The sequence below is a fragment of the Mustela nivalis genome, assembly GCF_964662115.1.
Source record: "Mustela nivalis genome assembly, chromosome: 8".
In the NCBI taxonomy this organism is placed as follows: Eukaryota; Metazoa; Chordata; class Mammalia; order Carnivora; family Mustelidae; genus Mustela; species Mustela nivalis.
The window spans coordinates 30,902,885-30,930,789 of NC_139027.1; the positions used below are offsets into that span (position 1 = coordinate 30,902,885).

Sequence of the window (27,905 nt, forward strand, 5' to 3'; positions counted from 1 at the left end):
TGTATTTTAAATGTAGATGAATGAGATGAAAAGTATGAGAAAAATGTCTACAATTACTGTGAGATTTTTTAGCCTACATTAACTGGGTAAATAGTGGTGTCATGTGCTCAGAACTGAAATACTGGGGAGGAAAAAATCGGGGAGGGTGTCACAAGTTCATTGGATCTGTTACATTTGAGATGCCAATTAGATACTCACATGAAGACATACTGAAGGTAGTTGAACAAACAAGTCTGCATTAAGGGGAAAGGTAAGATTATTTCATTTAAACCTCTAAAAATCTAGTACGGTAAAGATCAATTTTTACATTTTATAGAAAAGGTGTCTAGAGCACAGATAATTATATGACATGTCTAATGGCACCTAATGTACAGAAGCAAAATCTGGAGCCAGGGTTTGAAGCAATCTGACACCAAAGCCAAATTCTTCCTACCGTATCTCCTCCTCCTCACCACACACATGTACCTTGTATCTTCAATTCCTCAATTCAAAGTTTAGTGATAAACAAGACCTCCTTCGATTTGGGCCTGGGTCTTAATTTATAAAGGGGACAACAAGGAGAGATCAATGCCACCAAAAGAAAAGTTTAATGTTATTCACCATTTGGCCAGAAAGGAGAGGGGTGCGCCGTGCCACGGCAGGCCAGGTCCACAGGAAGAAGCACCGGTGTCAGTCAGGAGGCACAAAGGAGCCAGGGGAAGCCAAAACCCTTTCTTAGGGTTTCCGCAGGAAAGGCAGGGCAGAGTAAATAGTTTAGGACTGGCCAGTTAAAATAATCCCAGCAGGCTTTGGGGCAGAGCGGCTGTGCTTAGTTGCCTGTGACCTGGCCCTGGGTTGATTTAGGGTGAGGGAGGAATTGGCCTGGGATGTAAAAATTATGATAAAGGAGGTAGGTGGTGGGGGGTTGGTCTGCATATGAAAGGTGTGTTCACAGGTCAGGGTGAATTAGCTATCCCTAGGAAGGGCAGCTTCTTCCTGGCCAGGTAGGTCCCCATGTGTCAAAACAGAATAAAATAATGGAAAATAAAAAATGATTAATACACATTTCCAACACAAATTTCAAATCCCTTCATTGCAAGTTTCCCGACTCCAGATCTCTTAGATAAGAGAGTATCATAAGAAGCCCAACTACCTCAAATTCTTCTGCAAAAACAGTGGTACTTATACTCACAAAAACTTAGGGTCATTAAAAGCTTAGCAGGAGACGAAAACAATCAGGCAAACTGAAATTCTGTAAAGTTGTGCATCAGTAATTATCTATTACTTCTAGAATTCAGAAAAAGATAAAGGATATACAAATCAGATTCAGCTCAAAAAACACCCAGTCTAGGTAAGTTTGTGTAAGTAAAATACACTAGGAAAAAAGCAAGAAGATAATGTGCTTTGATTTTTAAAGAGTGGCTAGACAACCAGGCCACTCCCCAGCTAGCTTGCCTAAATAAACGAGCAACAACTTGTCTCACACCAACCCAGAAAATGTCAACTTTACAACCGGATGTAAGATCTGCTCTCAAAATGTTGAAGGAAGACTGCGGTACCAATACGACTCACCCCAGATGTCTTCAAGGGAATGAGAATCAGGTTGTATGATCTACATGGATTAAATGTCTCTATTCTATTCCACGTAGCCTGGGAAGATTCCAACTATTTTTCTTCACCGTGGACACAGGGACCTAAGTTTGGCTCGAAGAGGATCCTTTATTTCACACCCAGAACAGGCCCCCAGGAACAGAATCACCAAACAGGGCACTGAAACCTGATCACACACCCTCCCTTCCCAGGCAAACCTCTGACTGACCCCATACATCCAGCTCCACGCAGATACCCACACCTGGTACCTTTCTTCCAGCATATACTTAGTTCCAGACGCCGACAAGAGACAGGAAAGGAAACCCGAGCCTCTTCAATGCAACCCTTAACCCCTCTCGTAGCTGGAATCAGCTCCCTCGCCTCCAGCCCGGGTACGGACAACCCGGGATCCTGCTAGCCCAGACTCACCTGCCCCAGCCAGCCTGCCTGGATCCCCCCCCCCCCCCCCACCCCCGCCGCGCCCCTCCGGCCGGATGCTCCTCAGACCCTGACCGCCCCCGGGGAGGGAGGCGGTAGCAGGGTCCGCACACTGACAACCAGGGCGGCGCGCGGACCACGCACACATCCCTTGTCCGCGGAAGGGGGAGGCCGTGGCGGGTTCGCAGCGCCGCTTCCCGGGGCGGCTGTCTGGAGGAAGCACCCGGGGCCGAAGGGGTCCCGCCGGGGAGTCGGCACCCACCGCGATCTCACCTGGAGCGGCTCCGCGGCGGCCCAGCTGCGGCAGCACAACCCGCTGCCTTCTGATTGGCTCAGCGTCGGCCCCTCGCATATTCGCTTCCGGGTGAGAGGTGCCTCGTCGCCCCGGCGACCGAGTCGCGCTCGGCGCGGAGTTAGCGCTCCTTGCCCTCAATGCCACAGAACTGGCGGCCCAGGAGGAACCGCAGAGTCAAGAAAATATTTGCGGCACACCTCTGTCAAGTGAGTGCCCCTCCTCCCAATGCCCCGAGCCGGGAAGGTCACCTCTAAGTAGAACTCGCATTAAGCCAGAGTGTGACCACTGGTAGCGCCTGTGTGGCTGTGACTTACTTCCTAATCGTCTACACCGGGGATGACGTGGGGACTCGGAAAACCCCCCACCCCCACCCCTGGCCTGGGAATCAGAACACCTGGATTCTAGCTGTGTTTCGGCCGTCGATTTGCTGTTGTGACATCTTAGGCAAATGACATCCTCTCCGGATTTCAGTTTCCTCTATGGTGCCAAATGGTCTCCATGTCTTACATTCCCTCTCGCGCTAACATTACAAAGTTTCAAATGTTGAACCATTTAAGGACATTTGAAAACATTTTTTTTTTTTTTTTGGTATGATCAACTTATGTGCCGTGCTTAATATGCATTTAAATATTGTGCCATTCGTTCACTAGACGTTCAGTTCCTACCTACAAGTACCAAGCACCTACAACTGAGTACTATGCTGGACGGTAGAGTGAGGAAAACAAAACAAAACATTTGACTAATCCCTGATCCTTGACCTAGACTTGGAGATTCCAACACCAAAGCGTTATTTTAACAGGGTTCTAAGTACAATAGTAGGGATCTGCCCAGGGCGCTCTGGAGACTCCTAGACGAGTCTGGGTAGATAGGGGAGATAAGAAAGGCTTTGCTCAAGTGATCCTGTCTCTTTTTGTGTGTGCCTTTTTCTGGGAAAAATTTGCAACTTTGTATTCCAGTTCACCAATTTACTTTTCAGCTGTATCCATCCTGCTATTCAGTCATTACACCAATTAATGTTATTCATCTCCTAGATTGCTAATTGGTTCTTTTTCATAACCACCTATTTCAGTCTCAAGGATACTACACTCTCCCTTTCTCTCTGAGGATGTTACAGTATTTTAAAGTCTTCTACCTATTGTGTTATATTTCCTCAAAGGGGATGAGCCTCCAGTCTTTCTCGATTGACACCTAAATTAATTTTTTTTAATTTAAAATTTTTTTTTATTTTTTATTCATTTGACAGAGAGAGAGAGAGAGGTCACAAGTAGGAAGAGAGGCAGGAGGAAGCAGGCTCCCGTCTGAGCACAGAGCCCGATGTGGGGCTCCATCCCAGGACCCTAGGATCATGAGGCAGAGGCTTTAACCCACTGAGCCACCCAGGTGCCCCTGACACCTAAATTAATTTTTAAGTAAAAATGTCAGTTCTCTTGCCCCACCCATAGAGATTCTGATTCAGTAGTATAGGAACTTGCAAGCATCCCAAGTAATTCTGAGGCATGAGCCACACTTTGAGTAATATTCTGGTAGACTCTGTTGTCCCAGAAGTTAGAATTTACTTATCTTCTCTCTATATGTTTTTCTTTGGTATTGGAAAAAAATAATATCTAGTGATTTAGTCCACTAAATGTCCCAGGGCTTTGAGGCATAGATTCCCCTCAATGCTTTCTTTTGACCTGGTCTCCATTCTAATCGCATTCTGTTTAGACGACCTCACCCCTACATCTCCCTACTATGATTTACTATCTTTATTTTATATTCCCTCCTTTTGCCAATTCCTCACTCCACTTTACCTCTGTAAGGGCATCAATAGGTCATATAGGCTACCCAAGAAAGAGAAAAACATATAACCACACAAAAACTGGCACGTGAATGTCCATAGCAACATTTTCATAACAGCCCAAACTGGAGACAACCCAGCTGTCCACCAATTGATGAATGGATAAACAAACTGTTATTTCTGTATAGGGGATTATTATTTGGTGGCAAAAAGCATGGCTACTTGTTACAACATGGATGAACCCCTAAGAACATTATGCTGAGTAAATGAAGCCAATCATAAAGGACCATTTACTGTGTGACTCATTTATATGAAATGGCCAGAATAGACAATTCCATAGAGATGGAAAGTAGATTAGTGGTTGCCAGGGGCTGGGGCTGGGGCTGGGGTGATGTGGGTGGGGGTAAAGAAGATGTGGGAGTCGAAACCAGGGGAATGAAGACTAACTGCTAACATTATAGAATTAGATTCTGGTGATAGTTGCATGCATCTGAATATGCTAAAAAACCATTGAATTGTATACTTTTAAAGGGTAAGTTTTGTGGTATGTGAATATATATTTATAAAGTTATTATAATAAACAAATAAATAAAAATAGATTATCTAGACAAAGTTATTCATTTCCCCAGGGCCCTATACTAGAAAATGGGAATGCCAAGTAATCATGATATGCTTGCGATCATATGAAGTGAGTCAGTTTGGTTGGCTCTTTTTTTTTTTTTTTTGAAGATTTTTACCCATTTTATTTATTTGACAGAGAGAGATCACAAGTAGACAGAGAGGCAGGTGGGTGGGTGTGGAGGAAGCAGACTCCCTGCTGAGCAGAGAGCCCGATGCGGGGCTCGATCCCAGGACCCTGAGACCATGACCTGAGCCAAAGGCAGAGGCTTTAATCCACTGAGCTACCCAGGCACCCCAGTTTGGTTGGCTCTTAAAGCACATTTGTTACAAGTTCTTCTCACATAAAAATATTTAAGTTTATCTGACTTTTCTTAAATCTTTTAAAACAGCTGCTGAAGTGTATAAGATAAACTTTATATTTCCAAATGGAGACAAGTATGGTAAGCATACATTTCAATTACTTTTTCTATCTAGACTAAAATTAAATAGCTTAACAGTAAAAAAATTAGACTGTAAATTTTGTAAAACTAGTATTGGGATATTAACTCCATTAAACAAAATGACACAGAAATACTAATAGATGGACAGATTTTATATTTCTTTCTTTATTTTTTAAAATTTTATTTATTTATTTGACAGAGATATAGAGAGAGCACAAGTAGGCAGAGTGGCAGGCAGAGGGAGAGGGAGAAGCAGGCTCTTCACTGAGCAGGGAGCCTGATGTGGGGCTTGATTCCAGGACCTGAGCTGAAGGCAGCTGCTTAACCAACTGAGCCACCCAGGTGCTCCCAGATTTTAAATTTAAACTTGAATGTTAAGTCTAGATAGTATGCCTTGGGAACCCATGTATGGGATCTGTTGGTCTTCCTGTCAGGTGTGTTTTTTAATGGTTACATGACTTAAGGGACACCTGTCTGGCTCAGTCAGAAGAGCATACAACCCTTGATCTTGGGGTCATGAGTTCGAGCCCTATGTTGGATGAAGAGATTACTTAAACAAATAAATAAATAAACTTAAAAACAAAAACAAGACCTTCTAAGTCCATGGAGCTCCTTACTCTGGCCTCATTGGTTTCAATGCAAGGGAGCCAAAGAGACCCACAGGGATGCAGTTGTGATTAGTCCTGAACATAAATACTTTATTACCTAGTCAAACAAGGTTCCCATTCATAATGGATTATATTTCTCTCTTGTTTAGATGGTGACTGTACAAGAACATCTTCTGGAATCTTTGAGAGAAATGGAATAGGTACTCATACCACTCCTAATGGGATTGTCTATAAAGGAAGCTGGAAAGATGACAAGGTATTGTTGTTGTAATATTGATAGTGGATAAGTAAGCCTATTGCTTAAATGATTCCTGACATTTCACCATTAACGAAAAACACATGTGAGTAGACTATACAATAAAAATAACTGATATGAATATAGGAGTGATATTAAAGTCATACAGGGTTTGTCATTTTTTTTTTAAGATTTTTTTTTTTTTTTTTTTAATGAGCAGGGAGTCTGATGTAGGACTTGATCCCAGGGCCCTTAGATCAGGGCCTGAGCTGAAGGCAGAGGCTTAGCCCACTGAGCCACCCAGGCACCCCTTGTCATTTTTTTAAAAAGTTTTATTTATTTAAGTAATCTCTGCTTCGTGGCTGGGGGCTCAAACTCACCCCGCAGCTACCCCCTCCCCAAGATCAAGAGTTGCATGCTCCTCTGGCCGAGCCAGCCAGGCCTCCTGTCAACCTTATTATCATCTTTCTCATCTCCTATTCACTGAGTAAACTAAATACATTGCATAATTTACTCATCTAACCCTCATAGCATCTCACGAGGTAGGTACCACTCATGCTCCTCTTTTACAAATGAGGGAAATCAGGCTTAGGTTTCTTTTCCAGTGAGTGATGAAACCAGGTGTGGACCTAGGTGTGCCTGAATACAAATTTTTCTTCCTAACAACTTCTTTGTACTGTTTCCTGTGCTAACTAAACTGGCTATCCTTTAAGATTTTTGATATATTCAAGATATCTTGAGGACCCTATTAGCATCATCCCTGACCCCCTAGATGTTCAAATGCCCCAGCACAAGAACATTAGACTTAGCAGGCTTCAGAAAGAGATGCATTTGAAGGACAACGAGAAATGGTAAATGTTGTCTTATTTTTGTGGAGATAAAGGGTGATACAACGATAGATTAAATAGTAACTAAGTAGATGATAGACATATATGTACATTTTTTTAAGTATTCTAGGGAAACTGAAAGTTACTGAGGTCATTTCCTTTGTTACAAACAGATGAATGGTTTTGGAAGACTTGAGCATTTTTCAGGAGCAGTGTATGAAGGACACTTTAAAGACAATATGTTTCATGGATTGGGGACTTATACATTCCCAAATGGGGCAAAGTATACTGGAAACTTCAATGAAAATAGGTAAGCTTGAAATAAAAAGTCATTGTCATTCTAAAAGATTCTTTTCAGGTATGTTTGCTTAAATGTTTTATTTAGTTAATGCTATTTTATTCTTTTGTAATATATTTCATTAACATATATTTATAATATATTTATTAAGAATTGTTTGATTAGGGGCACCTGGGTAGCTTAGTTGGTTAAGCATCAGACTCTTAATTTCAGCTCAGGTCGTGATCTCAGGGTCCTGAGATTGAGCCCTGCATTGAGCTCTGAGCTGGGCATGGAAGCTGCTTACGATTCTCTCTCTCCTTCTGCCCCTCCTCCACCTCTCTCCCTCCCTCTCTGTTAAAAAGAAAAGAAAAGACAAGAATTGTTGGGTTATTTTTTAGGGAAAATGTTATAAAGAGAGGCTAAGACCATCATGAGCCTCCAAAAGAAAATATTCTTGTTGATAATTGATTAGACTTTTCATTTATTTCTTCTTACCTCTCCTATTGCTATAGAACTTTCTGCTATCAGCTTGGAAATGGAAAGCTTGTCACAATTATTGAGAAAATTTAGGCCAAAAATTACTTTCACTTGAAATATCCTCATAAACTTTTTTTCCCTCAATTTTAGAGAAAGAGACAGGGGCAGGGAGAGAGGGAGAGAGAGAATCTTAAGCAGGTTCCACACCCAGCATGGAGCCCGATGCCAGGCTTGACCTCACATTCTTTTTTTTTTTTTTTTTAAGATTTTATTTATTTATTTGACAGAGAGAGATCATAAGTAGGTAGATAGGCAGGCAGAGAGAGAGAGGAGAAAGCAGGCTCCCTGCCAAGTAGAGAGCCTGATGCGGGACTCGATCTGAGGACCCTGAGATCATGATCTGAGCCAAAGGCAGAGGCTTAACCCACTGAGCCACCCAGGCACCCTGACCTCACGTTCTTGAGGCCATGAGTCAAAATTAAGAGTTGGATGCGTAACCAACTGAGCCACACAGACCCCCCCTATCCTGATAATTTTTTTAAAAAGCAACCTTGGGGGATAATTTCATAATTGTTTATTGGATTTTGACCTGATATATGTGTGTATTTTTACTAACCTAATTTTTCAAATGTAAGCAAAATTAGTTTTTGAATTGTAGAAATGTACTCACTGTTGTCCTTTCTGGGCTTATGCTTGAAGGAAAAATAAAAATGAAATGAAACAAATGCACACTTTTATTTATTTTTTTAAAAGACTTTATTTATTTATTTGACAGACAGAGATCACAAGTAGGCAGAGAGGCAGGCAGAGAGAGAGAGAGAGTGGGAGAAGCCGGCTTCCCGCTGAGCAGAGAGCCCAATGTGGGGCTCGATCCCAGGACCCTGGGATCAGACCCAAGCCAAAGGCAGAGGCTTTAACCCACTGAGCTCCAAATTCATACCTTTAAAAGCTTAATCTTTGCATTGAATACCATCCCATGTCATCCAGAGGCTCATGTTCATTTATAAATATCCCTTTATTTCCAGAATTGGAAATGCAGCCTAATTGTTAGGAAGTGGTTGATATAAATACATTTTGAGGAAGGCAGAAGAGCGTTCACCTTTTTTGACTCCCAAGTCTGTGCTGATAACACAGATTTTTTCCACTGATGTTAATGAAGGGAAAAAATCCAACCCATGGCACAAGGTCTGTTTGTTTATGTGAAGTACATTTTCACTACTCCCAAGAGTCCAAGAAAACCCCCACATAGCTCACACAGCACCTCACACATAGTTGATGGTCTATAAATATTTGTTGACTAAATGAATGAACTAATATGAACTTTTCATTTTTTAACTGATTGTTTGGTTTTGTGTAAACTTAGTATGTGTGATCCTAAAATCCTAGACACCAAAATTTGTATAATAGCAATGTTTGTTTGGAATAGTAATGGTTTTGGTACACTATAAAAGCAGGATACTGAATTTTATCTTATTATTTTATTTTATTTTTAGGATTCTGAATTTTAAATCAAAGTTTGAAAGTGGAAAGATATAATTCTTCAGGTGTAGAATATAATATGTTAGACAATCTTATACCTGGACTGTAAATTCTTGGTCTTGGTTAATGAACAAATTTGTTTTTCACTATTGCAGGGTGGAAGGTGAAGGACAGTATACTGACATCCGGGGACTAGAATGGTGTGGTAACTTTCATTTCACTGCTGCTCCAGGCCTGAGACTAAAGCTCCACATGTAGTATATTTTGCATTAAAATTTTAATGTGGTAACTGAACTTTTTAGTTATAAGGAAAACTTAGTCACCTAAGTAACTTCATAGACTACCTCTCTATCATAATTTTGCCAATAAAACCATCTCTCAATGCCTTTTTGAACTTTATTTTCATCATCTTATAATTACTTTAAATAAATTATATGGGAACGCCTGGGTGGCTCAGTCAGTTGAGTGTCCAGCTCTTGATACTGGCTCAGGTCATGGTCTCAGAGTCATGAGATCGAGTCCAGCATCTGGTTCTGCTCTAGGTGTGGAGCCTGCTTAAGATTCTCTCTCTCCCTTTGCCTCTCCTCCTGCTCTCATGCATGCAAGCACACACTCTCTCTTTCAAAGAACGAAAGAAAGAAATCTTTCTTTTTTTAAAAAATAAAATAAATTATGTGATTCATTTTAATAAACATAGCAGAGCTATCTAAATCTTTTTTTAAAGATTTTATTTATTTATTTGACAGAGACACAGCAAGAGGAGAACACAAGCAGAGGGAGTGGGAGAGGGAGAAGCAGGCTTTCTGCCAAGCAGGGAGCCTGATGCGGGGCTTGATCCCAGACCCTAGGATCATGACCTGAGCCGAAGGTAGACGCTTAACAACTGAGCCACCCAGGTGCCCCAGAACTATCTACATTTTGGCAAAGTAAACTTCCAATCCTGTGACTGAGTTTTGTCTTCTTTAAAAAGCATATCTGTGTGTTAAAAAAAAATAAAAAAAATTTTTAAAAAAAGCGTATCTGTGTGTTAAAGGAAGCTATCAAGGAAATGAAAAGAATCTACAGAACGGGAGAAAATATTTACCAATCATTTATCTGATACAGATTTAGATTCCAGAGTATATAAAACTCAAATATAAATACATATAAATAAAAATACAACCCAATTAAAAATGAGCAAAGGATTTGAATAGACATGTCTTTAAAGAAGATAGGCAAATGTCTAATAAGCAAATGAAATCATTACTCTTTAGGAAAATGCAAATCAAACCTACAATAAGACAGCACTTCACAATCACTCAGATGGCTATATTGAAACAGACAGACAATAACAAAGCTTGGCAATGATAGGGAGAAATTGGAAACTGCCAACAGTTCTAGTAGAAATATAAAATGGTACAGCTGCTATTGAACAATTTTTCAAAATGTTAGATATACAGTTACAGTATGACCCAGCAATTCCTAACTATGTCCCCCAAATAAATTGACCTGTATAGGAATGTTCATGGCAGCATTATTCATAACAGCTCAAGATCAGAAACAACCCAAATGTCTATTAGCCAATGAATGGATAAACCAAATGTGGTATATATCCATATAAAGGAATATTTTCAGCCATAAAAAGGAATGAAATACTGACACATGCTACAACATGAATGAACTTTGAAAATATATTGAGTGAAAGAAGCCAGTCACAAAAGGCCACATATTGTGTGGCCTTTGTGTGAAATATCCAGAATAGGCAAATCCATAGAGATAGGGAGTAGATGAGTGGTTGCCATGGGAGGAAGGAACTGGGAGGCACGGGGTTTCTTTCGGGGGAGACGGAAATAATCTAGAATTAGTACTGATGGTCGCACAACCTCATGAACATTAAAACCATTGACTTGTTCACAAAGGGCAATTTTTGTGCTATGTGAATTATATTACAATTTTTCAAAAAGTAGATCTATGTGTCCTCATGTATTCCATGTCAAGGAAGCTTTTTTTACCTTCTAGACAATGCAATTTAAAAATTACCAAAAGAGTACATGACAGGTACATATTAAAAATTACAATAAAGACCTGAGTGTTTGCTGAAACTGTTTTTCTGAAAATGACCAAAAAATGCTATAAACAGTAACTTCCATATCATATTTCTTCATTCAAAATCTTGTGGAAATTTGTATTTCTCAATATGTCATTGCTAAATTTTTAAAAATTTCTGTTGTACTACTATAAATCTGGGTTGAAATGTCTTTTAAAATATAAGTAAAAATGGTATTTTGGTTAGTTTTCCATAACCATAGATTATATATTTAATTTCAAAATGCCCTATTTCTAACTGTTCAAAGATAAATTTTTAAAATTAGACACTTTTGGATTTGTTGGTTAGCACTAATTGGTATGTTTTAGGAGTAAATACTATTTACTGGAATTTATACAAATTAAGACAAAGTGAGAGGATGTTTTCAGGAAAGGACATATAATGCAATTTCAAAACTTCTGGAAAATATAGAAAAATACCTGTTTTATGGCAAACTAAATTTTCCCTGATATTTTTCTTTAAAAGTACTTAAGGTAACAAGATAAATACTTTGCTTTAAAAATCTTTAGCTTTGTATTCATATAGAAATAACTTTTTAATGCTCAAGTTCCCAGTTTTCTAGGATAAAAAACCCATTCCTTTTTAACAGCTTTCTTTTACTCCTTGAAAGTAAATCCAGTTCAGTTGATTAGTTGATGCTAGAATTTGACCTGAAGCTTATATAATTAGAAGAGACACTAGTTTTCCTCATTTAAAAGCCTAGTTAGCATATGACAATCTCGTTTCCGGGGAAGTCAAACCTCTCCTGCTTTTTTTTTTTTTTTTATATAACCTTTAAATTAATCTAGAATCCAGATAAGCCTTGATCTGAGGATGATATAACCACAGCAAGCAACATGGGGTAAGTGTGTGCTTTTATGTGCTTTGAAAGGCATTGACAGGGGAAATATTTTCATAAAAGAAGAAATCCCATATATCCTTACTAATTTAGATTCAAACCATGCTGACATTTATTTAAAGAAATTTAAATATTCATTTAAAGAAATAACTATTTAAAAGTTATAAAATTTATAAAATATTCACTTATTTTCTTGCTTAATTTTTAAATTATGTCATAATCTGCCTTTGCACGTTGTCAACTAATGAAATGTTTGGGGACTACAGAGTGTTCGATATTTATGTATTAATTTGAAGTGGAATTAATTTTGAGAGCAATCTTAAAGAAAAGGTGACAGGATTTTTTATTTACACGGCAGATAAATCCAACATGTATATGCCTCTTTGGGATTAAGAATAAAGAATTAAAAAGATTAGGAATGCCTTTTGTAACACAGAAAAGGGACAGAGGATTCTATCAAAGTTCATTCCGCTATGTACAGAATAAGGTGTGTTGATTAATTACACAGGGACATTAGTGAAACAATTCTGAACTCTGTGGGGTTTTGGGAGCATGATGTGAAGAATCGGGTTTCACTTGAAAGCTTTCTATTATTTACTTAAGCAAGAATAGCATTCCATTTTAATTAGTATTGGAATCATAGGGGTTTTTATCTGCTGAAACTAGTATTCTGAAAATAAAGAAGTATGTCTTTTTATTACCCTCTGTCTTTTTAAATAGCTCCTTTCAATACAAAATTGTATTGCTGGAAATGGTATAGCCTTTTCATTGAAGGTACTTCTGAAGGATTTAACACAAATGATCAAAAATTTATACTAGAGAGATTTTTGACACACATTTATTCTAAACAGCTTCCCTGAATTTAATTAATATCTACATTTTTGTTATACCACAGACTCTGAAAATACCATCTAAACCAGTTTGAAACCTCAGAGGCTTTTGAAAGGAAGATAATCATACTATACTATTGTTAAATTTAAATACAAATACAATATAAAAGTTAACAGATAAATACCTTGTACAAATTTCATATAATTTGGTTGATTTGATTTGGGACAGAACTGATGAGACTCCTGGTTTCTCTTTATTCCTCCTCCTTCCTTTTCCTCTCTTCTCTGTATATAAGAGAGAATATCAACGTAGCAGTAAACTCCAAACAAGAGGCAAGCACAAAGTCTTCCTTTCTTCCCTCCTATCTGGGGAAAAAAAATTGTAAAATCAATCAATGCCAGGTGATTTACAGATGGTCTGAATTTTAATCTATGCCCCCAGGTTAAGAACCTTCTGATTTTGAGTTTAGGGACTGGAGTATGAGTTCCTCAATATTTTTCTCAGGTTTTGAATTTTTAAGAAATATAAGAATATTTAATAATTCCTGCTAATCTTCTCTCAGGGACAATGTTGAAAGTACCGATTCTCCCACTGACCATCTCCCAACACACACACACACACACACACACACACTACATGAGAATGAAGCACAGTTGGATCAATATCTCTAGTTTGACAATCACATTACTGCCGCTTGTCCCCAGTGACTTGACTAATCATCTGTGCTTCCAAGAGTGCCAAAAATCACCTTGGGAATTGTGGAAGAAAAAAATCCTCATTACTTTATTTGTAAGGTGCTTTCCGGTGCCCCAAATAAGATGAACTAAACCGTAGATTGCTAAACTTTCCAAAGGATACTCTTCTGATTATTTTGTTATCTGCTCCTGCCCTTTTTGAGAAAAGAGCTTAGTAGGTATTAACACCCATTTAAATCGTCCTAAAATAGAAAAATAAAAAGAGAAAGTGGCATGCTCAATTTTTTTTTCATTTGAGGAAAGCTCTAGAATTTATCTCCTGGGAATGAGGAAGTAGCTTTTTAAGATTTTTTTGGACAAGGGTTACTGATCTCAAAGCTATTTGAGAATACAATGACCTTATATGGGTCTGTGCCAGCTCTTTCCATTTCTCCTCAGGCCATGCTGGCATGATTTTAGTGAGCAATGAAGAGACACATAATAGAAAAATTCTTATGCTCTCTGGAAAGCTTCCTCCTTCTCTTAAATTTTCCCTGGATTGCTTCCGGAGTATGAGGGTGGGTGGGATGGGTAGAGATGGTGCATAAGGGTGGTAAAGGGATAAATGGGGAGAAGCGCCAGAACCTTACGTCAGGTGCCCTGACACCTGCTATTTATTGGCCTACCTGGGCAGAGGATGAACCATGGGAAAGAAGGGATGGTTGCATTTTTTTGCTAAGATATTTTTCTTTCATTCTTTTTTTTTTTTTTAAGATTTTATTTATTTATTTGTCAGAGAGAAAGTGAGCGAGAGCGAGCACAGGCAGAGTCAGAGGGAGAAGCAGGCTCCCTGTGGAGGGCAAGGAGCCCCATGTGGGACTCGATCCCAGGACGCTGGGATCATGACCTGAGCCGAAGGCAGCCGCTTAACCAACTGAGCCACCCAGGCGTCCCTCTTTCATTCTTTTTTTAAGATTTATTTATTTTAGAAGTGTGTGAGAGAGAGAGAGAGAGAGAATATGCAGGAGGGGCAGAAGGAGAGGGAAAGAGAATCTCAAGCAGACTTCTCACTGAGCGCAGAGCTGCACTTGGGGCTGGATCTAATGACCCCAAGATCATGACCGAAACCAAGAGTCAGTTGCTTAACTGACTGTACCCCCAGAAGCCTCACTAAGATACTTTTCACTACTCTTTCCCCATCAGCCGGTTATTCTGTGCACTCCCAGCTGACATCTGAGGATTAAAAAAAGTTAAGGCTCTGCTAGAACTGTAGAGCCGGTAAGTTCACAGCATAGTCACCCTCCTTTTAGTTTTGCCAGTTCAAATAAGTGTAATTTTAAAAATTCCTTTAGGGCTATATTCTTCACTTCTGAATCTGAGAATTACAATCCAAATCCTTTTCCTGGGCAAAGTATACATTTAGCTCAAGCAATAACCTCTGAGACGTTGCTTCTATCTGTGTCTTCTATCCTTTCCAGTAGTTGCTTCCCTAATTCAGACCGTCACTGCCTCGTCCTTGGGTTACTGAAAGTGCCCACTCACTGGCCTCTCTGCAGGGGGCTTCCCTTTGCAGGGGCACCTATAAGAGTCATCTTCTTACTGAAGACATGTGATCTGACTCTTCTCTTGTTTAGTAGAACTTTCAGTGTCTTCTTATTCTCCCCTCTGCAGAGCAGGCCCCCAAGAAGATATTCATTCACAGCCTGGGTGTCTGTCCCCAGTCAGTCAGTCTAGCTTTTCCTCCTACTCCACTCTTCATGAGCCTTAGAATCCTGGACTCCCTCAGTCCACCTACGCCTTGTGACTTTCTACCGCTGTTCCTTTGCTAAGCCTCTTTTTACCATTTCTACATATTGTTCAAACCCCAGTTCAAATCCCATCTTCTCTCTCTCTTTTTTTTTTTTTTTTTTGCTTTCTATCTTCTCTTTTTTAAAAGAGATTTCATTTATTTATTTGAAAGGGAGAGTGAGCATGAGCTGGGGAAGGGGCAGAGGGACAAGCAGGCTCCCTGCTGAGCTGGGAGCCCGGAGCAGGGTTTGATCCCAGGACCCTGAGATTCTGACCTGAGGTGAAATCAGACACTTAACCAACTGAGACACCCAGGTGCCCCTCAAATTCTATCTTCTTCATGAAATTTTCTGTAATCCCCATAACTGGAATTCATATTTTTTCCTCTGAAAGTTTTAGGAACTTTATATTTTTCTGATTACATTTTTTTGCAATCCATCACATGCTACAGTTAGTTACTCATGTGTCTTCTTGAAGGAGGAAAAATCTCATCTTTATATTTCTCCCAACACCTGGCACAGTACTTTTTACATGGTATGTGCTTAATAAATGATTGTTCAATTGAAATGAACTGTTTTCCCTTTAATCCACAAAAAAGCTGAAAACTTAATTTTAGCAAAACTTACTTCTTTCTTTCCTGGTAGAAGGGCCCTATTTTCCAAGTTCTTATCTACAGAGCTCAAATGAGTGTATAATGTCCAAAATATAGGTGTTGGGAGGGGGAAAGGTAAAGACAAGGATTGAAGTGACATTCTAGAGGCTTCTGAAGAGTGGAGAATTTTGTTACTAAGTAAAAGGGACACACCGGCTCAGAGGAGAGAAAACTTTCAAGAATTAAGAATGCTTCTTGGTTCTAGACATTTTCCTAGAGGACCTAGAGGACTAGTGGAAAAACAAAATAACAGTGGCTTAAACAAGCTAAAAGTTTCTCTCATGTTAAAAAGAAAGAAAGAAAGAAAGAAAAGATGCTCAGTCAGCATGTGACTCTTGATCTCAGAATTGTGAGTTCAAGGTTCACACTAGCCAAGGAGCCTATTTAAAAAAAAAAAAGGAGGGACGCCTGGGTGGCTCAGTGGATTAAAGCCTCTGTCTTCGGCTCGATCATGATCCCAGGGTCCTGGGATCAGGCCCCACGTTAGGCTCTCTGCTCGGCAGGGAGCCTACTTCCCTCTCTCTCTGCCTGCCTTTCTGCCTACTTATGATCTCTCTCTCTGTGTCGAACAAATAAATAAAATCTTAAGGAAAAAAAAAATGCCCCAGGTAGGCAGTCCAGAGCTGTTAGAGCAGGTCCTTGTGTGAAGGACTCTGGTCCTTCTGTCCTGCTCTTCTGCCATCCTTAGTGTATCCCTCTTGGTCCAAGAAGGTTGCTCAGACTCCACTTATCTCATTTGTGTCCCAGCAGTGGGAAGGAAGAATAGAAAGAAAAAGATGTGTGTTCTCTTTTGAAACTTCCCAGAGATCACTCATATTTCTACTTTTCCTCAGGGGTAGGATCTAGTCTTGTGGTTACACCTAGCTGTGAAGGAAAAGGGAGAATGTGGCTTATAAACTGGGTTACTAAAAAAAGAGGGACACTGGGTAGCAACGAGCAGCATCTGACAGAGCACTGCCTCTTAGATTCCTTCAGGACAAAGAGCAGTGTTAGGCAAAAGAAGGAACATTTTAAGAAAAATTTTCTGTAAAGTTCAGAGGGAAAAAAGACAAGCCAAGCTGGGAATAAGTATAGATTCTCTTAGGATAAAGGAGGGGAATTTGACATAATGCTGAAGGCGACTCAGTAATTTGTTGATACCCCTACTGCCCACGTTCTAGCTTCTGCCCCCCCCCCCCAGCCTTCATCTCCCATAAGCCCCACTTCTGCATGTTTATTATTATTTGTGCCAACTGTGCAGATCAAGAAACGGGTGCCCAGAAAGATTCCGTGACTTTGTCAAACTGCCCAAGAAGCTTCAGATAATGAAATAATGAAAAATAAAACATAAAGCTCATTGAAACCTGCTATATTACTCAAACAAAACAAAACAAAATAAAACTAAAACCCCCCATATACTCATGGGGTATTTTCCAAATGGATTTCTACTTAATTTTGGCTGTGGATCACCTCAATTAGCCCCTACAGAAAAACCCATTACGAACCTATTTCACTTGTCACTTGAAGTAGGTGACTTCATTTAATGTGGGATATTCAGAAAAATATATTTGTGGCTTTCATTATTTTAGGGTCAGATGAATTGCTTACTTTGAATGTCAGTGTACTCTAGCTGATTTTAAATACATAGGAATTAGTTTTTATTAGTCCAGAGCTGTTGGATATAAATGCCCAAAGATATAAATACCGAGGTGAACATGCCCACTCAACACCAAGTAACTTGAAAATGCAAAGACTAAAGGAAACAAGAAATTTTACTTTCTTGTTTAGAGTCTAATCAACTCTTGTTGATTAGAATTTTTTTTAACAGCAATCTCTTGAATATACAATGAAAACCTTTCATTATAAAATTATTAAAGCAAAGGATGGTATAAATTACAAGGTACCTATCATTATCAATGGCATTTTTATTTCTTGTAGAACCTCTAGAAAAATCAGAAAGACTTCATAAAACATGATGTGATGTCTACCGGTGGAGACAGGCCACAAGGTGAGTGAAAATTGCAAAGAACTTCTTTCTAGTGACCACACAGGTGAACTGAGAGCTTAGTTTAAACCAGTGTACTTAGTTTAAACCAGTATTTGCACTTCATTTATAAATTGCTTACGATTCTTGTAATGCTTCTGTTTATTTATTTACATATATATATTTTAATATTTTATTTATTTGAGAGAGTGTGCACAAGCACAGGTGTTGAGGGGGCAGAGGAAAGAGGGAGAAGCAGACTCCCCGCTGAGCAGAGACCCTGGGATCATGACCTGAGCCAAAGGCAGATGCTTAACTGACTGAGCCACCCAGGTGCCCCAACCCTTCTATGTTTGAAAACAAGCAAATATATCATGGGATTCCTTATTAGTTAGCAATCAGAGCTAACAGCCACCTTATAAACTAGCCAGACATGTCAGACTTTTACTGAATGAATGAATGCTTACAGTATTGAGATAATAATGAACTATATTTCACTGACTTCTATTTTGGATTGCAAACAAAACAAATAAAACCTTAAGGACAACAAAATTTGCATTCCACTAATATTTACTGAGTCCCTACTTCATGCTGGGCTTTGTGGCGTGATAACTAAGTGGACTATGTAAGCATTATCCTCATTTTACAGATGAGGAAATGTAGGCTTATAAAGTGTAAATAAAATTCCCAGGGGCACAAAACTAAATAAGTAGCAGACCTGCAATTTGAAGCTAGATGTCTCATGAACTTAAGAAGAAAGTCCTATGGTTTAAAACACTGTTTTTAAGTCTCAAAATTAAAAAGCACACGAAGTGATGCAAACAAACTTGATCAAGACAGAAGAGTAAAGGGGCTGCCTGGGTGGCTCAGTCGGTTAAGCAGCCAACTCTTGATTTCAGCTTGGGTTATGACCTCAGTGTTCTGGGATCCAGCCCCGAGCCCCGTGTTGGGTTCTACCTCAGCAAGGATTGAGGATTCTCTCTCTCCCTCTCCTTCTGCCCCTCCCCCCATTTGTGTGCACTCTCTCTCTCTCTCTCTCAAATAAGTAAATAAATCTTAAAAAAAAAAAAAGACACAAGGGTGTAAGAAAAGTTTGAAAGCGCATGCTACCCCTACCCCATCCTTCTTTCCAAGAATAGCCACTGTTAGTAGTTTGGCATAAATGTTTCCATATCTTTCCTTTTGACCAGGGTACTTTTTACTGTATCATACTTTCCTACTTACTTAAAAACAACAATGAATAGAGGAAGTTGAATTTATTCTGTATCTACTAATATAAATATATAGTCTAAATAATAACTGAAATGTTCATTCAGCTAACATTAGGCATCTACTTGTAGAGATTCAGAGTATAGAACTGACTTTTTGTTTCCTAGGACTCAGGGTCTAGTACAGAGGTTCTTAATTTGGTTTTGAGGGTAAATATGGACTCTGGTGTGAGTCTGTTGTGAGCTCTGAATCTTCTCCCCAGCAGAAAATGAACCTACATAAGATTTTGCCTATAATTTAGGTGATTCATGGACACCTTGAGAGTATGTGGGCCCCTCCCTCTGGTAGAAGTAAGAGTCTTAATTAATAATTTAACATAAATACTATAATAAAAGTGTGGGCAGGATGCTATGGCAGCACAAAAAAGCAAGCGTTTACTTTTAGCAAGACATGTCAAGAAAGACAGGGACGAGTGATACCTGCCCAGGCTCTTGAAGGACACAAGGAGCTTGCCAGCTAGCACAGGGTAAGTGAAGGGTGTCCACTGAGGAACAACTCTCTAAAACCAGAGGCTAGAAAAGACAGGAATCCACAGTACTCTCTTTGTGATAGGGGAGTAACCGAAGAGAAGTTTGGAGAGCTGGGGAGAGGCCAGATCAGAAAGCAGAGGTCTGCTGTGTTAGGACATTTGATCTTTAGGAGTCACTGAAGGACTCTGATTAAGATTTTCACAGGTAGGTAAGAGAACTATAAATAATGCATGACTGAATAAATGATCATGGGAATAATAATTTAGATGGCAGGATGAGATCGAAAAAGGAGATAAGACCATGTGATTCAGACTTGCTGGAGGATCAGTGATGAAACAATATGCTATTAAAAAGATACGTTGCTAAAAACGGGATGGAATTCATTGCAAGGTTATTCCTTTTGCAAAGGAAATTAGGAGCATGAAGTTTGGAGACTGTGTGTGTAAGATAAAACTCAAAATTTGGGCAGTATGTCTGCCCCCTCACTGCAGTGAGTCCCAGGCACAATCAAATTAGTGTCTGTCAGGGCATATCACTCACTCCTGGTCTGCACACCCCCATGCCTTCTGCTGCGCTTCAGTAACTCCTGAAGGCTGGCTTGTTTTCCCATCAACTTTTCCACCTGCAAAGAGTAGAAAAGAGAAAGATGGTAAAATCGGCCAGTTTCTCAATATTTCTACACTGAGTATATGTATTCCTTTTATAATTATTTTTGTAATTCAGGTTGCAAAGTAATGCAATTTAGAGCAAGGCTTACAAATAATGCCATATCTGGTTCATTTCTTTTTTGGTCTTAACCTAATATACCTAGCAAAATATCCAATTTTGTCTCGCCTCCTACTACTTGGCAATGACTTCATAATTGAGGCAAGACTATAACATCTCAAGGGTATTTACTTGATAAATATTTATTATTCATTTAAAATTTTACTTATCCGACACTATAGGAGTTTGAAGACCAAGCTTATCCATATATTGAATATGCAGTTTTGTATGATGTATCATAAAAATCTTTTCAAATACAAAGAGGCATTTGATCTTTGCCAAAGAGTAGTAGTTGCTACAAAAGATTTCTCCCATGTTTAGATAGTAAATTTTTGTTAAAATAAAATTTATATTTTTAGGTGAAATAGTATAGATTTTTCCAGCTTGCCTTTTTGAGCTTATTAACTTAAAACAAAAATGCATCTCCTTGCTATTACTATGAATGAAGTTAAAATTGTAAAACTGTAGTGTATTTAACCAGCTGATCTGTTATGTATAAATGCTGTGAAAGGATCTCCCCCACTGAGTTAATTAAAACATCCAGCACCTCACATATTTACCTTTTTTTTTTTTGGTAAGAACATTAAGTTCTGCTCTCTTAGAAATTTTCAATTATATGGTAATATTAACTATAGTCACTATGTTATACATTAGACCCTCAGACCTTATAACTGAGAGTTTTTACCCTTTTACCTATTATTGTCTGCTTTTGGAAAAGAAAATCATTAACCATCCACATCATCTGGAACTGAATCAAATTAAACTCAAACTTGTGTTGAGTACTCATCACAAAAAATTCTCAAATGACCTCAGATGAATGTGAACAAATAATATAAATGTACTTGTCTTTTAAAAGCTAAACTAATTTTGCATGCCCCTTTATAAGATATCTCAGCATTTAAGAATATATAATAATTTTGATGTTGCTTATTATTAAGTAAAATTGCCATATAGGGAGATGATCTGTCTTTATCCTGAGGTTTAAAGTCCAGCACTCTGGTTTGGTAAGAACCAGATGCCCAGGCACTATGGCTATGAATAAGAAATGGTTCCTGCCCTAGTGGAATGGACAGTTTTGCATGGCAGTCAGACGTGGGGACCACAGCCGATCACTCTCAGCAGGGAGAGATACTCATAGTATGATCTGAGAATACAGTAGAAGAGAGGGGTTGACTAAAGATGACTTGGAGGACCAGGGTTAGCTTCATAGGGAAATGCTTGAACTGAGCCTTGAAGGATGAGAAATACTTCTTTAGGTGAGGAAAGATACTTGAGGAGGAACAAAGGTACAGAGGCCATGTGTTCAATGAAATGTATGAACTGTGATCATCTATACATCTGTATCACACATACTAACTACTATAAAGGTTTATTTGAAATATTATGAAATAGAGAAACAAATCAAGTAAGTTCAACTGGTTCTGGTGTTAGATGTTACAAGTAGCAACATTAGCCAGCCCAGGGACAGGCCAGGAGCCTTGCCCAGGCAGCCACTCCAAGGTTCCGGAGAAGAATTCCTGAAAGGATAGGATGAGATTGTGATTAGCAGAGCCAAGGAGTTGGTGAGAAGGAGACCCGAGGCAACTTGCAAATCTGACACTCATTCAAATGGATTTGCTGTCAATATTGAACATTTGAGTCAAGGACAAGCAGAACCCCTCAGGGAGGAAGAGTGAGAAAGGAGCCCTGCAGGGCAGTACTGGGCCACCCAGCCCAGATTCAGGCAGTTTGGCTCCTGCCTCATACCACAGCACTCAGCAAAACAAGCATTTTATAAGGAAACCCGACTCACCTTTCTTAGAAGGCTTTTTGGTGACTTCAAGACTGTACTTGTGGGGGCGCCTGGCTAGCTCAGTGGGGAGAACATGGGACTGTGAATCTCAGGGTCATGAGTTCAAGCCCCACGTTGAGCATGAAGCCTAATTCTAATCTAAAAAAAAGAAGACCGCACCTAGGATGGCCCATCATCCCCACTCCCAAACACACCCACTCACCCACATACCCTCACCTTATCGAAGCATTCCTTTCAATCACACAAGATACTTTCCTTGAGAGAAGTCCTGACAAATACAGTTTTCTCGCTCTCCCATTCCCAGGGCTCTTGCAGTGCCTCTGATAGATGGGAGCCCGCACGGCTCCGTCATCCAGCTCTAACCCTGTTTTCAGCCCTGAGAGTGTCAAGCAGGCTCCCCCGGCCCACAGCTGGACCGAGGCTGCAGCTGCCCATGTGAGCTCCAGAGTCTGGCTCCCGCAGGGGTAACCGGGGCCTCTGAGCAAGCCATTTTAATATTCCAGTTCCAAACAGGAGCTCAGGACTTAGTCCAGTCACTCCACCTCTCGACCTCATTTTCTTTATTCATGAAGCAACAGGGTTTGGCTGGCTGATCTCCATGTAGTCCTTCAGTTCTGATTTTCTTCACCACTATATGTTTCATCTTTAGTTTGTACTGCAAGTCCTGCTGGTCGGGTTTGGCTTGGTCTCTCCGAACTACAATATTGGTTCATTCATTTATTCAACACCTATTTATTCAAACCTTTTCTGAGCTAGATCTTGTGATAGATCTCAGGGACCACAGAGTGAATAGAAATGCCCCTGCCCTCACGAAGTGGAGGTGGCGGGCCAAGATGGCGGGGGAACAAAGAAAAAGATGGTTATTGTCATTTGCTGGTAAATGCGAGGGAGAAGAAGAGAGCAGTGGAAGGCAGGCGGGCAGTGGAGGCTGGGTCCTGCTCTTACACATGTGGCACAGAAGGCCTTTCTAATAACGTGACATTTAAGCAGCAACCAAAAGCCTTGGATTTTTTTTGTGTGTGTCCTTAATGTATGATTATGTAAATACTGTAAATTTGAGAAGACCCGGAAGTTGTCAGGTGATGGGAATGAAATAGGCCCCAGTGGAGGTGTGTGAGAGTTTGGGTTTCAACCTAGCTTTGCCCTGTCCCATCCTTCAGGTCCCAATATTTTTACAAACAAGATTATGATTGTTTACCTCACTTCTATGATTCTAAACATCCTAACATTTTAATGACTTTCAAATGTACTGCATCTACTTACTTATTTCACTTTTGTCAATGGGAATTATGCCCATTAACAATCAGTTCAAAGAGCTTTGACAGTTGAATGTACAGGAATTTACCAAGCAGGGTTTGTTTGGCGTGTGAATTTTGCATCCCGATGTTGAGTACTTTTCTCTTCAGTTCCACAAACACAGCCTAGAGACAGGACACAACCTAAAAAATGTGTGGGAAGGAGGTGAAGAATCATTGACTAGACTGGAAATACTCCTTTCAAAGGGGTAGGTCTTTTTTTTTTTTTTTTCTCCCCCTAGATGCATCTTGCATCCACTAGTTCATTCACTGCCTATCATGTGATTTGTTCTGGAGCAGGCCAGAGGCATGGGTCCCCAGGCTGACAGATGGCGGACACTGCGGGCTAAAGGCAGGTCCTGGGGATGTTAAAAGAAAAGTAGGCAAACCCCAGGCAGTGACATTGCTAAGGTGCATTCCAAAGTGGGCTAAGGATGAAAAGGATTCACTTTGCTTCTAAATCCAAAACATTAGAATCATATATATGTGATTATATGTGTATGATTATTTTACATATATATGTGTATGTGTGTATATGTGTATACACACACATATATATGTATACACACACACACACACACACACACATACACACACGTATAGGGCTAAGCCAATGCAGATCATCCTATTTTTGAAATTGCGTCTCCCTCTCCCTCTGCCTGCCACTCCTCTTGCTGTGCTCTCTCCCTCTCTCTCTGTCAAACAAATAAAGGAAAATACTCTAGTAACACTGCAGAGTGTTGAATAAACTCCTTAGGAAGCTCCTCCAGATGTTTAGGCACACAGCAGTCAGGGTTGAAGCAAAGGGAATGAAAAGGGAAGGAGGAAATTTAAGAAAGCTGACAAAGACCCAGAGGGGTTGCACTGCTGGATTGGAGGAGAGGAAGCTCATTCGGAGGTCTTGAGCCGGGGTCAAGGGTAGTGCCAGAGACAGAGCAAGGGACCTCCCAAGGGGGAGCCTGGATAAGCTAACGGTGACCACTGGGATTTAAACAGATTGAGCTTCAGGTGACCATGGAAGAGTCAAGTGAAAATATTCACTAGAGAGAACTAGAACAACCGGAGATGCTCATTTAGCAGAAAAGAAAAGATCAGAAGACCTAAGTACTAAAAAACAGCTAAAACTGCATAGTAGAAGAATTAAGGGTTAGGAAATTGTGAACTGCTTAGCACAATTCCAGTTGGGGGTATAGTGGGGTTTTTGTTTTTTGTTTCATTTTCCTTTTTGTTTTTTGTTTTTGGTCTTTTAGATGGAACAAAAGAACAATTATGGGAGGCTGAGGGGACTGAGGGGGTTGGGGAAGGGAGGCCATGACTTGCTCTAGCCCCATGTTGCTGAGTAATATTTGGAGACACCCCGCCAGATTTTAGTCTCAGCATTTTAGAGTTCCAAGGACTTTAAAAGCCTCCTTGAACTAGAGATGAGAAAACGGGAGCCCAGAGAGAGGACGTGGTTTCCTCTTGGCCCTGCAGAGTGAGAAGTCAGGGTTGGATCTCAGTTCAGAATTCCTCCCATCACCCCCCCTCCCCACCCTCTACCCCACCCTGACCTTGCCAGTCAGCAGGTGTACTACCATTCTGATTTGGGGGGACCATTTTCACATCAGTCTATAGTGGAGTGCCTGGTGAAAAGGTTCAGATTGCATTATCGAAAAGCAGAAGGGATGGTCTATGAAAAGCATTAAGTACACAGCACTGGAGGCAGGAAACAATGTGATGCAGCACCTGTGCCCCCCCCACCCCCCTGTTAGACTGACTTGCCTTCGGTGAGGGAACCATTTTGAAATGGCATCAGAACAAGATGAAATGGGCATGAGCTACATAAGTTTGATTTCCTTATAGGATGTTTAAGTAGCCCTACAATAGGTTTCAAGTGAGATTGTTCAGTGTGTTTCCAGATCTATTTTTAAAGGTTCTGAAGATTAGGATTGCTATCCAATAACGTGGAATGGGCTGTATTTCAGTTTGGAGGCAGGAGGATGAAGAACTTCTGTGTTTCATTTTACTTATTCCTGTCCCAACTTGTTCCCAACAGGAAATTGAAACAGTGCAATGAAAGATTTAGGAATCAGAATATAGCTTCTTAGTAAAACCAGCCCAGATTTGTTTTAGTCTCTTTATGAAATATTTCTAGACCTTTCACTCTGTGCCAAACTTACCAGATATTGTTAAGAAGTGGTAAGACATTACTCATTGATTAGGTGCAGTATGCCTTAATTCTAGGAAGGCCATATATGAAATAAGCTGAAATTATAGAAGAAATAATCAAGCTCATGATGAATTTACATTTTTCACTGATGAATAAAAATGTTGACTATTTCTTCTATCTAGGCTAATGTGTTGTTGAACTCTAGTAATAATAGGTTATAAGATGACCCTTGCCTTAGTGAGGAGAATGACCAAGGCAGGCTTATGAAGGGTATGACACATCAACTACCCTTTGAAGTGTGAGTGGGTTCTGGGTTGGCAGAGTGCAAAGGGCTTTAAGGCAGGGCACCTATAGGGACTGAGATCCTCAGGTAGAAATGTATACAGGCTCTGGGTAGACCAGTTTTGCAGGGAGAATTATTGTCACTTTTTAGAGGCCCAAGACCATCACTGACCCCTGTCAACAGTGCATAAGCTGGGGAGCTATTCTTCTAACAGGTTATAGATTCACAGTGTTTGTAACTTCCAATGCCTGGGAGGTAATGAGAAATTACAGTCCTTCTGAGGATTGGGTTTTCCTCTATTCTCCTTTCTAGCAGTTCTGCAAGTGCCAAAGGCAGATCCAAATTGGATGTCATTTTATCTGAACTATGAAAAAACATCTCTCAGGAGAGGCAGCAGTAACCTGGTTTCCCCTCTCACCTAAAAAAGGCTTTGGTGACTGATGCTCTATTTCACAAGGTACTACTAACTCAGCCACGTGATCCAGCTCCAGCGTGGCCTGCTGCTGCCTGGCCTCAGCAGGAGGCACGCTTCCTGAGGGCTTCCTGAGGACTAGTTAAGGTCTGCCACGTGGACAGACCCCTCTGCTAATTAGGGTTGTCCCTAGGGCTGGAGCTCTGGACTCTTTTTTTTTTTTTTTAAAGATTTTATTTATTTATTTGACAGAGAGAAATCACAAGTAGATGGAGAGGCAGGCAGAGAGAGAGAGAGGGGGAAGCAGGCTCCCTGCCGAGCAGAGAGCCCGATGCGGGACTCGATCCCAGGACCCTGAGATCATGACCTGAGCCAAAGGCAGCGGCTTAACCCACTGAGCCAACCCAGGCGCCCGCTCTGGACTCTTTCCTTCACTGTCCTCCCAGGAAACTCTCTTGCCCTTTGCTGTCTTCCCGCCCATCCCATGGGGACCAGCCTGGTGAAAATACAGTGACAGTCATTCATCTTCCTCTGAAGTAGGCATTTACTTTGCCCTGGGGCAACACTGTGTGCTCCACTCCTGAAGAGGGTCCTGGAGAGGCTCGTAACTTCGATTCAGATGAATCCAGGGAAGAGCCTATTTGAAAGGTTGAAATTAAAGCGAGTTGAACCAGGATAAGAAAAGAGAGGGAGCACATCTTCCTAACAGACCCGTGCTATAGCATTGAGGTTCACAAAATTGGCTTCTGGCACATTTACATATGCCAGTCAATAGAATGACCCAGAAGTAACAGGATCTGAAACTGTTGATACATTTTGATGTCTTAAAAGGACACAATAAATTAAATTTTAATTTAAATTTTAAAATAATTCTCTCTGACCATTGGGTTGTTTTGTTGTGTGTGTGATAGCACGCTGGTGTTTTTTCCTGACTAATGTTGACATATAGCAACTCAACCAAATTACTCTATCTTGACTGATACTAGGTAAACAAACCCCAAAATTAATGTGCCCATGGGGTGGAAGTGAAAGGATCTCTGCTATTCCATATTCTTATGTAAAGAACCTCTATGTGCCCTTGAGCTATGGAACTGCCCACTCTTTGCTCCCCTTCTCCCTGGCTTTGGGAGCTCTTGGGTGGAGCAGTAGTTATAATTGGTTTTAGTGTGGGACTATTCGTTAGGAGATGGCAGGACTTTTAAGCCCAATGGTGAGCCCAGGGGATATAGTTCTGCTACTAATACTTTGCTTGATGGTTTTTTTTTTTTTCCCCCTAACAAAAATCACATCCAGGCTAAACCCTTTCTCTACTTACCAGTAATTCTTTTTTGCTTACATGAAGTACCATGTGGTGGAAGGCCTATTTCTCTTGTCATCCTAGATGAGAATTCATTCCACTTCCACAAGTATTTGTTGATGACAAGCCCCAGAAGGGCACAAGGAGCTGAGGACACAGAGATGAATAAAACCCCACTCTGCTGCCAGGTTGCTCACAGTCTGGTGAGGGGACCAGCATTCAGGCAGTTAACCAAGGACGTGATGATGGCCTTGTGACCTGGTTCAGTGGCAGGGGCTGCCCTGTTTCTAGCAAC

The 27,905-nt window shown here is 40.4% G+C and overlaps 3 protein-coding genes across 36 annotated transcripts in view; 2 read left to right on the plus strand and 1 right to left on the minus strand.

The window, feature by feature from the left end:
* DHX57 (DExH-box helicase 57) overlaps positions 1 to 2,353 on the minus strand; it is a 57,416-nt gene extending 55,063 nt beyond the window's left edge. The window contains exon 1 of one of the 12 annotated variants that reach the window (XM_082745679.1): positions 2,281 to 2,353. Coding sequence is in view for 1 of the 12 variants with exons in the window: in XM_082745678.1 (XP_082601804.1) it covers positions 1,799 to 1,852 (54 nt within the window). In the remaining 11 variants the exon portion in view is untranslated. Of the gene's footprint in view, positions 1 to 1,798 lie in introns of all 12 variants that reach the window. The other 11 variants (XM_082745684.1, XM_082745674.1, XM_082745682.1 and 8 more) reach the window with 11 other exon arrangements.
* Positions 2,354 to 2,360: 7 nt separating this feature from the next.
* On the plus strand, positions 2,361 to 9,697 carry MORN2 (MORN repeat containing 2). The gene is made up of 5 exons (XM_082745737.1): positions 2,361 to 2,508; positions 5,090 to 5,140; positions 5,898 to 6,004; positions 6,984 to 7,120; positions 9,202 to 9,697. The coding sequence occupies exons 4-5, from the start codon at positions 6,984 to 6,986 to the stop codon at positions 9,302 to 9,304; spliced, it is 240 nt and encodes a 79-aa protein (XP_082601863.1). The 5' UTR covers positions 2,361 to 2,508; positions 5,090 to 5,140; positions 5,898 to 6,004; the 3' UTR covers positions 9,305 to 9,697.
* ARHGEF33 (Rho guanine nucleotide exchange factor 33) overlaps positions 9,230 to 27,905 on the plus strand; it is a 124,841-nt gene continuing 106,165 nt past the window's right edge. For 11 of the 23 annotated variants that reach the window (XR_014315651.1, XM_082745706.1, XM_082745707.1 and 8 more), the window contains exons 1-3: positions 9,230 to 9,251; positions 11,921 to 11,973; positions 17,833 to 17,902. The gene's annotated coding sequence lies outside the window, so the exon portion shown is untranslated. The remainder of the gene's footprint in view (positions 9,252 to 11,920; positions 11,974 to 17,832; positions 17,903 to 27,905) is intronic. The other 12 variants (XM_082745698.1, XM_082745694.1, XM_082745700.1 and 9 more) reach the window with 3 other exon arrangements.